Here is a 12447-nt window from a genome sequence, read left to right on the forward strand (position 1 = left end):
TTTAATAATTGTATTAATAAATTAATATGAGGAGTAGACGAATATAAAGGGATAACACCCTTAATATTTTGATATTTGGAGTTACCTTTGTTGGCTAAGGAAATAACAACACCCCTGAAAAGTATTAGAGAAACCCTGAAACACTGATGCAGAGTTTTTCAAAGGCGGAGCTATTGTAGCCTGATTTGTTTTTGATCGATTTAAGATAGAGATCACTTTATTAGCCATATACAATTTCTTGCATTAGGAATTTGTCTTTTTGCATACCCCAGCTTGCTCTCCATGAGACACACAGACAGGGAGAGAAGCTTGGGGTTAGAGCACAGGGTCAGCCATTGTACAGCGCCCCTGGAGCAGCTGGGGTTAAGGGCCTTGCTCAGGAGCCCAACGGAGTAGGATTCCTCTGCCGGCCACGGGATTTTGAACCAGCAACCTTCCAGCCACAGGCGCAGATCCTTAGCCACGGAGCCACTGCTCTGCCCCTTGCTTTGGATATGCAAAATTTCATAGGAACATCCATATTAAAAAATGTGATTGAAAGCATGAATGAGAACTGCATATATAAATGTAAATGATTAAATTAAATTCAGTCAACAAGCGGCAGTATATCCAACAAGTCCTAGATCTGGTTGAGGGCCAACACCAGACCAATTGGACTCCAGCAGAGAGGGGAAGAGGGTTGTAGACTACATGTATATCAGCAAATGATGGCAAGGGCTGCCAACAAAGAGCCAGGGGCAGAGACCATGTACTCATACACTCAAAGCAGAGGAAAAATCAGCAGCTGGAGGGCTCCTAAGCTGGGGCCGCAGGTACAGTGGGTTTAACACCTGACCAGCAAGGGAAAGACAACAGAGTGAGAGGGCTAGCAGAAAAGAGGTGGAAGGGAGAGAGAAAGGGGAAATGAGACAGGAAGCAGTTGTAAATTTTCTGGATTTCCTGGGAGGGTGGATAATATCAGGAGAACTGAAAGAAAAGAGCAGACAGTTTAGCAGGACCAGAGAGACAGTTGTTGAGGTTGAAGTAGAAGAGCTGTGAGAAAGTGACTCTTGTCCAGGCTTTGGGGAGACAAATGAACAAAAGTTCAGACTTCTGGGTACAGCTATGCCAGAAAGGCTGGCATGTGTGAAAAGATGATAAGATAGGAGTGAAGCAAGCATCAGGGTAGAGGCACATGAGTGACCAACCACTGAGTCCAAGAGATGTCTATCTTTGATTTGATCAAAATGCTGATTGTGAAAAAAGATGTGTGCAAATGTCACAATATTTATGCACAAGAGTGGAAATGTGAGATTATAATTTGACCTCCTCCCAAACTTCAGTTTAACAATTATGTTTATCCAAAGAGTGAGTAAAGCACAAAGGAAATAAAATCAAATAGGAGGATTAGCAAACTACAGTAGAAGCAGAAGTTCTAAACATTAAGATAAAATTCAAAACATGGCAAACATCTTGTAGATGACATTTAACATAGACAGGTATAGTACGTTGATGCATACAAACTTAAGAAGGGTTACAAACGAGAGGTAGCCATTTGGCCCATCTAGCCCATTTGACAGTTGGTAGTTAAAAATGCAAGGATCTCATACAGCTGTTTTTCTTTAAGCCAAGGTATTGGCTTCAACAATATTGCTGGGTAGCTTATGCCGTACTCCAACACTCAATTGCATAAAGAACTGTCTCCTGTTCTCGGTTTTAAATGATCTTCCAAGCAGTTTCTACTCTGGCCCTCTGGCCTGTATATGAAATTATTATTTTGATCTAAAAATTCTACTAAAAATTCTACAAGACAGATTGCATTCAAGATTATATGATTTTAAAATTCTTTAATATCACGTGTATTTCACAGCACTTTAAGTTTTAGCCCTTTATTAACATTGAAATAAAGAATATGTTGAAATTAATTAGAATGAAAGTGCATAACCTACTTTAATGACTTCATTCAATAGGATAAGATAAACAGAGCATTCAGTTAAATACAAACCTGTAAGGTATTCAGCTTGTAAACTCTTTTATTAACCTTTTTAATTTAGTTTGATTACCACAGGACAGAGAGATTAGTGTTTTATCATGTATTCAGTCATAATTCATTTTTCTGCAAAAAATACAATGGCACAATATGGTCTTTTAAATCTATCCTTAAAACCTCACTTGTCTGTGTTTTAGTAAATGGATATTTCTTATTGAACTTTGTGTTTTGGTTTTAAAGTTTTTGAGACCGAACATACAGTATTAAGGGTACTATAAAAAAAATAAAGAATTAGGAAGTGATTTAAAACTAAGTTGCTCCTTCATTTATGTAGACTAACTAGAACAGGTAAAGTCTGCTACATGATAGCTGCTGGAAAGAATAGAGATAAAGCTTGGTGGAATAAACATCAGATTGTCAAGTCAGCCTTGACTGTGGTTAAGCTGCAATATCTGGTCTCCTATCTTCTTTGAGCAAAGTCCAGCTTGAATTTTCTGGTGTGTGGTCTATACGGAAGTCCTCAGGTCTTGTCAAGAAGTATTTTTCCCTGAAACACAAACAACAGGTATGTTTCAGAGTTTTAGGTTTAGTGAGCGTGTATTTAAAAACATTGCATGTGTGTAAATGCAATTTACAGTAAAAAGTCAGTCACAGACCAAGGCATTCTGCTTTTTTGATGATTTTTTTCAGATCACTGCTGCATTCTTTAATTATAAACATTTTGATTCCCTTTTTGAACCAGACAGCTGATCTGTCTTTCAGCCTTGATTATTCTGTTTTTTACAACAATTGATAATTGAGTTATCATAAAAATCAGTTACTATCGTTATATCATCATCACAATAAATAGGCATGATAGTATGAATTGCCCAAATACCATTTCAAAATGGTATATTTTAATGTTCTTTTTATTTACATACATAGTATGTAATAATTCTTGTTTCTTTTTTAAACTAAAACTCAATTTATATATTACAAAAACTAAAAAAAATCACAGAGTTCAAATTTCTTTGTGGTTTTCCTCCATTATTAACTTCTAAAAAGATTTTGTCTGCAACTGTAGATAGCCCTCGGTTTAGATTTTTTTCTTATGTGCCTGAAATCTTAATTTAATCCAAGTGTAATTGTAATGACCTTCTGAATTAAAAATGCATTTATTAATTGTTTAGCACATCCAAATCCAGCACTGATTAAGATGACTAGATACTTGGTATTTCTTGATAAAAAGCTTAAAACTCACTCACGTGCCATTCCATGTAACATCAATGAGGTGCCATTTATTTTCAATATAAACTGCATTCCAAGCATGACTTGATACAGTCCCTTTTCCTGAAATGTACTCACATTCCACACCTGCGATCCTGGACACATAACATACAAAATTATTTTTTTATAGTAAAAATATTTTGACCTCTTTTATCATTTTAAATCCCTTATATATTCTCAATACATCAAGAAGCTGTGCATGTTTCCATTACATTCAACAACTCTCCAAAGCACACCCACTCAACTCTTTATGTTTTATTGTCATGTTCTGGCTAAGCTTTAACCAATAGGTAGGATGTGGATTTCTCACAGTATGTCCCTATGAGTTCTTGCCTAAATAGCAGCAATGTCCGGTTTGGTGATAAACCTAGTAAAGGCTAATGTAGGCTCCAGTCTGCCCAGAATGCTTACTAATGATGGTTATATTTCAGTGTGTCCTTACAGAAGCACAAACCCGATCTCAGCTCTAAACTGTTTTCTTTTGAAGGTGCTCCTACCTGCACATTTCCTGGAACAGTTTGGCATGTCCACCACACTTAGCTTTTCTTTTCCTCAGCACTTCCTGCGGATCCGTGGTATAGCAGTCTTCATTTTCATAAACTAAAGTGGAGTAAAAAAGCACCCAAGATATTTGCTTTGAAATAAGTCCCAGAAAATAATTTCTCTTTGTGAGGTTAATGTCCAGCCTCACATATGTCCAGATATTCGTTTTATCTTTCCTAAACAACAGGTGTTGCCAAAGCACCTGTTGGTTTTGTATAGATCACCAAGATAGATGCTGGAGAGTGTGTCATATACAGTATGTTCAGAGTTTTTCACTAGTCTTTGTGCAACAGACCACTCTATGTGAGGAATAAGTGTGATGGTCTGGGCAAGACTGTATAGTTGCTACAGATCTCCAGATGTGGTTATTAATGGCAACCTAACTTCTTGGCATAACAGTGGTCAAGTCATGGTACTGTACGTCAATGGCTGCTCTTCCTGCAGGCTCATTCTGACAGGACAACCTTCCAGCAGGGCAACACATACTCATATTGCTCGCGTAACATTGTTTTTCTTTTAAGATGCAAATGCAATAGTAATGCTGTGAATACCCTCCTCACCAGACTGGAGCCCCACTGAATATTTGCTAAATGTGCTTAGTCAAAGTATGTAAACTTGGTCTCGGAGACCAGCGAGCCAACTTCTTCAAACTCCATGAAAGGAATGGGATGCAATCCCAGTAGGCAGCATCAGCAATCAGGTTTGAAGCCATGAATCACAGATGTACGCCTTGTATTGCTTCCAACAGCACCACACACATGCTACTATCCTGTAACTTTCCTGGGTTGATCAACAATATTGATGACAGATGTTAATGTAATTAATTTACTTGTGTCTTATCTGTTCAATAAAAGGTCAGTGTAACTGCTTCAAAGATGTTGTCGTTTTCCTGATTAAACCTTTGTTAATTGTTTGTAATTATGTGATAGGTTTCTTTTGGTGCACAATATCCATAAATACACTACACACAGGAACAAACATACAGTAAGCTAATTGCACAGTGAAAAGTATAAAGCTTATTGGGTATGGAGCCTCTTCGGATATATGTACATACAAACACACTCAATTATGGAATTTACAGTATGAATTTTAGTGAGGGGTCTACCAAACAGCTGCACACTGTCCAACCTGTACATCGGCCAGAAATAAACTTAACCATTTTAAACTTCTACAGGAATAGTATCTGATAAAAATTAATTTGTTAGGGATCAACACTGCAGTGCATCATGACTATGTAGGAAGGTGCTACAGATTTATGCATAGTCCACATTCAGAACTGCTTATTAATCCCTACTTTTAATTGTTGAATTGTCACCACACAAAATATAACACAAAGTAATGTTTTTTTATGCTAGCTATCAATTTACATGACCTTTTTTCTCCAGAATTAAATTGAGACTGGAAATTAGTGTTCACTGTGTCATCTGTATTGATTAAAAAATAAATTTAATTTTCTTTCAAAAATAATTTTTATATATAATATTGGACATACAGTACAATGTCTTGCAAAAGTATTCACCCCCTTCCAATGGTGCCCCATTCCTTTAAACTACAAAATTATGTATTAAAATTACCAATAATGTTTACTGTACATTCGTTAAAGTTAATAAAAACTTGAATGCTCGAACCAAACACTTTTTCATGTGAAAGCAGTTAAGTGTTGGCAAAAAGTGCAAAGGAAAATCGAAAAAAGTTGATTGAATACATTCACTTTTTAAAATAACATAAAAGTTCTAGAAAGACATACAGTAGACCAAGAAAATTGTTTAAAAACATTGCAATGCATTTCAACATGGTTTTCCTGGAATGTGGTTTCTCACTCACCAATATGTGTAGACACCCATGTCCATATTGCTCTGACCTTCTGCAAATCTGTCGTCGCAAAACGTTTCAAAGAGAGCACCACATCTTTAACAGAAGTCCCCTCAGTCTGTGGCAGAAAGAAGAATGTCACTTCTGCTACTGAGCAGGCGCTGCAAAGACCTGTCCCACTCAGACAGAGAGCTGTTGCTGTGTGTGTTGGCTGTACATGTTTATTATAATGAAGTATTTTTTGAACAAAGCCAGCTTACAATAGCAAAAAAATCCCCACCTAGTAACTCTGGAATTTAGAGATACAACGTCCAAATAATAATCTTTCAAAATCTGCTGTATTTTCCTTTTTGATGATTTTGTTTTGAATATTCTGTTTAAAAGAGTTCACATTGCTCGAAACATCTGTAAATGTGTGAACAGATTTGAATTCATTGCATCTGATGTTCACACAGATCCACATTTTCACAGGGAGGAGAGAAGCTTGGACTTACTAACGAGGCCTGGGAATCCAGAAATTTGAAGTCCTGAGGTTTGTAGGGTATGGATTTATCGGTCAGAACAGTATCTGAAAGAGTAAAATAAAAGCACATGCCATTTATGAATCCTCGCTTTAATTGTTCAGATCTCATCCAAACTTTCATCACCCATCAGAGGTTAGAATTGCAGCCTCACAGACATGCCCTTGGGTCTGTCTGAGTGGAGCTTGGACGTTCATTCTGCATATTCCTGTGTTCCTCTACTATCCAGAACCATGCAGGTTAGGTCTGATTGGCTATATGAAACTTTCTCTTTCAGCAGGCCGAGCAGTTACAAAAGGAAGTTCGAAGTACAACAAGCACCGACTGTAGATCTACAGAGCAATAGAACCTGAAGTGCCTCCTTTCATCTGTGGCGTTTCAGCTGTTCAGTAGTATGTTACATTGCAGGGGTCACCTTTTCTGCACCTGACATTTGGCAGGGAGACACCCTGGCGCTGGAGTGTTTAAAAAATATATTTCCTCCTTTCAGTCAGGTGCACCAAGCCAAGGTCCAGTTATTTAACCACCCACGGATATTGGGCGTTGGCTTCTCCTTTCTCAATGGGCTTGCCACATTTGGCAGGGAGAGACCCTGGGGCTGGAGTGGCTGGCCCTTGAACCAGCTGGTGCTATTCAGATAAGAGGAGAAGGCAAATGGTGATGGATCTGGATGTTTTCCTGACAGACCCAGGGCTCTATCCTCTAACCTGCCAGAGCCTGTATCATGTACTGTAGTGGAACATTCATCCTGGATTCTGGATATGGAGCAGAACAAATACAAAGTTTGTTTCTCCATAAGGCGATGTCTTTTAATCAACTTCACATTTGATATTTATGTTTATTGTTTTACTGCTACAGTACTGATAGTACGTTTTTAAATACATTTTCACCATTTTCCAGAATGGAACAAGACAAGAGTAAGCGGTTTTACATCAGCACCCTAGACTTTGTGTAGGAACCTGCACATTCTCAATAAAATATTCTGTCACAAGCTATTGTGAAGTCTTATAGTAAAAAACACAGAAAGAAAATGAAATTTCTGCCTAAAAGAGCTTTCTGAGCACTTGGTAGTGAACTGGGCCTGTGTTGCAGTACTTACCCGGGAGTTTCAACTGGAGGATTGCCGCAAAGAGTTCCTCTGTCCAACGCATCTGTTGAAGGGCAAATATGTTCATGGACCATTCCATCTATGATTCGAATCCAGTACTCTACTGCAGACTTTACCCCTAATCAAAATTTCATACTGACACCCTCACTAAAAAAATCTTGTTAATAAATGTTAAATGCAGATCTCATCCATAAATGAAACAAAATTATAAACATAACATTTGAGTATTTATTCTTCCATGTCAAAATAGCATTATATTAGCTACTATATTTGCATTGAGACAGGTGTTAACTTTCCTGAAAATTAAAATTTCACATACTGTAACTCTTGGTTCGCCCTTTAGCTCTTGCCCTAGCTAGACATGACAGCTTTGTGATTTGTTCTTCCAATATTCAAGAAGTTCTCTTCGGTCTAAGTGAGTTTGCTGGACAAGGCAAACACTTCATTCCATGAGTGTTCAACACACTGATATTGGTCGCACACAACGTGCAGGTACTGTACCAAGCTGATTTGCAAGAATGAAACCATCTTTCTCATAGAAGAGCTCACAGACTAGTCTGATAAGCTGGAGTTGGTAATTCTATCATAAAGAGCATAGCAAGTTTATTTTACTAAAATATTCTAGTTTACATTGTTTATCCAAAAGGACACAAATCTGAAACACTTGAGAATGAAAGATTTATTTGAGTTTAAAAAAATTTAAAACTATCATTTAAAAAACGGACTCAAAGCACCTTAATCCTCTGAACACAAAATGAAAATAGATCAATTTCAACCTACCTTTGGTATAAACTGCAAAAGAAAAACTCAACCAAGGACTGATTGATAATAATCTGTACTTCTTCACAAGGGTGAAATTTCAAGAGCATCCGAAGTTCCTCCCAGTGTTGTCATTGGCTGAGCAGTGTCAGTGGCACACAGCCCACCAATGAGTGTTTTACTTTCTCTTTTCACATACCTGTACATCCCCTTGTAGTTACGGTACTTTCCTGACAGTTCTGAACTTTTTTGCTTTCATTTTAAAATGGTTACTTCTAATTCATCTTTAAGTTAATTAATTCTCAATTAATTTTCTTTTTAGTTCACATACTTAGTACTTTCTTGGATTAGGACAGTGAGTGCTTTGTACAGATACTAATACAAATAAAACAATAACCATTCTTTTTAAATCATCTTTCCCAGGCACATACTGTACTGTACATACTGTACTGTCACACCTGAAGAAGGCTCCACGGCCGAAACGTGTTTTTTCTCTCTTTTTTTTTCAGCATGGAATAAACCTATTACTTGTTCCTGTACTGTACACGTTTGTATTTACAGTACATGTTTATAATGCTAAAGATGGGGAACAAGATTCAAGGTTGGTCCAGTTTCAACACTGGCTATTGAGCATTTTCCATGCATTAATGACATATGATGATTTCAATTATATGCTTTTAACTATATATCCTAACATGTTGTTGGTTCTGCACAAAACAGACTACTCATATTTGAAATGGAGTCCAAGTCTTTGATCTTGATTTTACTCCTCAGGCTGGGTTCCAGTGGTCACAGAAAGGAATAAAATGTAATGGGAGAAAGAATAATATTTACTACATTAGTGAACTGTAGCTCTAGTTTTCATGTTTCTATTTTGTTGGAGGTGGCTTTTTACATTTGTGGGTGAATTTCCAGTTTTAACTAGAAGTATAACAAGAAAAAGAACAATATTAATATTTTTTACTAGTATTATTAATGGTATTGTTGTCTAAATTGTGACTTTAATAATGTATTAATTAGAAATAAGCATTTTATTTCCAAGACTAAAATAAAAATTAATTTTAGATATTATGATTTTTATGTGATGTTGTTTCATTTGATATCTTTGAGAGTCTTTCCTCTGTGCTGCGAGAGAAGAGTCACTCTAGTTTACAGTGCCTTGTACGTGCTGCTTACTTTTGGTTTCAACTGAGGTTTTGCCAATAGCTCTGGTCAGGTGATTTACAGAAAACAGGCGTCTTTACAGCAAGTAGTTCAAATAGGTAGCTACATCAGCATGCCTAGGCTGCAAAGGAACAAGCACAGGTTTATTCCATGCTGAAAAGAGAAGAAGGGAAACAATGTTTCGGTTGTGGAGCCTTCTTTGGGTGTTATAATATAGCACACCCAAAGAAGGCTCCACAGCCAAAACGTTGTTTTTAAAGCAACCATGTTTGTTTATATTCTCTTGCTGACTACCATTTCATTATTTTATCGGGATTTTATTATTTGATAATGTGTGTGTGAAACAGCAACAGTTCTTTCCTATATTAGTATCACCTGTAAACGAATGGTATAGTGACTGAAACACTGGATACATTCAGTTAGGAGCTTCCCAGATAAAAATATATTTTTTTGGAAGGAATATTTGTGTCCAAAACCACTACCAGGAGCAACAGGCAGCACAATGGAGCAGTGGCAAGGATTACAGAGCAAAAGCTCAGGGGTTTAGTTGCCGATGGGATATTGGTGTTGTACCCATGAGCCAGGTACTCACTCAGATTTTTCCAGTAAATGTGTAAACAGGGCTCCTCAGTCATTCACTGCTTTAAAAAACAGATTTTGATATACTGAAAGAGTGCACAAAAGAGCAACCAGATACATCTAAGTAATGTCCCACACTGACAAGTTTAATAAACCAAAGCTTCTTAGTCTTGAACAGAGAAATGACCTCATCCAAAATTTCTATTCTCAACGGCAGAGTCAACACAGTAGACTTCTATAGAATCAAAGTAAAAGATGAGGATACAGGGATGTGCATTTAAAAGAATACGGAGAAAACTAATGTACAGATTACAGATTTCACATCTTTCGCCTAGATTTTAATTCATTTGGACTCTTTCCCACCTGCTGTACACATTCTTACCTGCTTCATGTTTTGTTCTCCTGTGCTTTATATTCTCGCTACTTTGCTGTCTCTCTTCACATCTGAAGAAGGCTGAACAGCTGAAACTTCATGCTTTCTACTTTTTACCATGGAATTAACCTCTACTTGTTCCCCAACACTATCCAGCTCATCATAACTAGATTCACTATATCATTCATTATACCATGAATGACATAAGAAGTAAAGATTTAAATATCTTTTTATGTACATCAAATAGAACAAAGACTTTACATATGGGATTGAACATAAAATAAGGTCAGTTTAAGTTTATTGTCATATGCACTAGTTATACAGCTTATATAAATATAATTAATATTCTCTTGTTGCGGATAAGTTGCAGGGCTTCTGAGCCTTGGGGAAAATAAACTGACATTCTATATGTAAATAACTCCTCCAGCACAACCTCAAAGCGACAACATGTCATTTGGGTGCATGCTTTGATCCCAACCTATCATTTACCCAGAGATTTAAAGCATGTCTAGAGTGTTTTCTCCAGTTTATAGATATTGCCAAATTAAAGTGTTTTTTTTCAATGCAGGATACCGAGAAATTGATGCATACCTTCATCACACTGATGAATTAGATTATTCTAATGGTTTATTATAAGGTACCTTAAAACTCCATGTTAGCATACCTGCATACTTAAATGTTTTATGGTCACTTGATAAATTCTTAAATACTGCACAGTTAAACATGTGACCCAAATTAACACATTGTCTTCAGGCTGTGATTCTTGAATGCTTTTCTTTCTTACCAGTTCTCATGTGAAAAGTGTTGCAGTATATAAATGCATGAGTCACAAATCTGAAGTGAATGTTTATTACATTATCATGTACTGTATGGCTCCTTTCCCAGGACAGCATGTTATAGCTATGCTAGTCAAAATAAGTTATTAATCATTAATAATAGGTAAATGAGGATTGTTATAATTAGTCTCACCTACTGTACTCTAACATAATATGCATATCATGTAAAACACTGGAGCTTTCGAAGAGGATCCAACCTTATCCATGTAGTAAAGGCATTACTGGGGATAGTCAACATGGACATTGTTTAAAAAAAACCTACCCTTTGAAATAATCCACAACCTTACTCTCTCTTGATGCTGAAAAAGCATGTGATAGGGTCAAAGGGAAATTTTGCTTTCTCTTTGCTACGCTTGATAAATTTAACTTAGGCTCTAATTGTATTAAGAGAATAAAACTAATAAAGTCCCCAAACAGTGGTGACCCTGCATGGTCTTATGCCTAATAGTTTTCAGATTGCAGGGGGGCACGATACAGAGCTGTCCCCTCTCTGTTGTGCTTTAGTCGTAGAACCACTTCCTGAGGTTGTAGGGATGAATTCAACTCTCTCTCGTTTTCTGGTAGGGGGAAGAGGAACAGAAAATCTCCCTTTATGATGTTCTCTGCATATAACTACCGTAAACCAGAACCAACAATTGCAGTAGTGCTGGAATGAATTTCACCTCTTTGGAAACAAATTGAATGTACTCAATCAATAGCATTAACCATGAGAATTCCCCCAAGTGCTAATACCCATAACCCCCTTCCACCTACTGTATGAGAATGGATTATTATTATTATTATTATTATTATTATTATTATTATCCCTCCAGAATTACATGTATGTGATCTCTTTACATCTTTACATCCCTCTAATCAAAAAGATTAAACTTGATTTAACTTCAACAAGCCCTCTCTCAATCTCATTATTATTAGGATAAATGTGGTTAGAAAGAACATTCTCTCCCTCCTCTAATTTCAGTCTCCTCTTTGCCTCCTATCTGCTCCCTTCTTCAAATGGTATGTCTCCAAACGTGTATCTCCTACACAGTGACAATATAGTCAAATTTGTAGAAGCTACCATTGAAATGTGGCTCTCCAAAGTAGCTGTATTTTTACCCCCAGAGAAACTGACATAATTTTCACTCAAGTTAGGAGCATTTCAGGAACATCTGGTCATCCCTCTGGAAATACATTGAAAGACTCCTCTCTAAATCTATTTACTTTATCATTTTTTCAGCACTGTACAGTTCTTTCCCTACACTCCATAACATGTCATTATGTATTTTATTCTATAGCTTTTTGCATAGATTGACCATGATGTTTTGTTATTTTGAAATATAGGAATGCTGTAAGCCTGTTAGTCACTGTTAATGTTGAAAACAAATAAACCCAATAATAAATGAACACTCTTAAACAAGTTTTGACATATGGTAATGTTGTGTATTGGGATTTTCATACAGTAAAGCCATCTTTTAAAATGTATTTGATTGTAAATATATTTAATGAAGCACTTTATTAACATTTAGCACAACATT

At 36.6% G+C, this 12447-nt stretch overlaps 1 protein-coding gene across 1 annotated transcript; it reads right to left on the minus strand.

The window, feature by feature from the left end:
• Positions 1 to 1280: 1280 nt before the first annotated feature.
• On the minus strand, positions 1281 to 8071 carry LOC148841199 (kyphoscoliosis peptidase-like). The gene is made up of 7 exons (XM_088916090.1): positions 8000 to 8071; positions 7211 to 7262; positions 6085 to 6158; positions 5603 to 5708; positions 3733 to 3835; positions 3214 to 3330; positions 1281 to 2516 (listed from the first exon to the last, which is right to left on the minus strand). Exons 2-7 carry the CDS (start codon positions 7260 to 7262, stop codon positions 2408 to 2410), a joined length of 561 nt encoding a protein of 186 aa, XP_088772216.1. The 5' UTR covers positions 8000 to 8071; the 3' UTR covers positions 1281 to 2407.
• Between the last annotated feature and the right edge of the window lie 4376 nt (positions 8072 to 12447).

Source organism: Atractosteus spatula, chromosome 1 (genome assembly GCF_055471065.1).
Source record: "Atractosteus spatula isolate fAtrSpa1 chromosome 1, fAtrSpa1.hap1, whole genome shotgun sequence".
Classification (NCBI taxonomy): Eukaryota; Metazoa; Chordata; class Actinopteri; order Semionotiformes; family Lepisosteidae; genus Atractosteus; species Atractosteus spatula.

Coding starts and splice junctions, on each gene's coding strand:
- LOC148841199 (XM_088916090.1), bottom strand. CDS start 7,262: ATGCGTTGGACAGAGGAACTCTTTGCGGCAATCCTCCAGTTGAAACTC. Junction 5,709..6,084: donor TGGATTCCCAGGCCTCGTTA/GTAAGTCCAAGC, acceptor TTTCTGCCACAG/ACTGAGGGGACTTCTGTTAA. Junction 3,331..3,732: donor CTGTTCCAGGAAATGTGCAG/GTAGGAGCACCT, acceptor TTATGTGTCCAG/GATCGCAGGTGTGGAATGTG.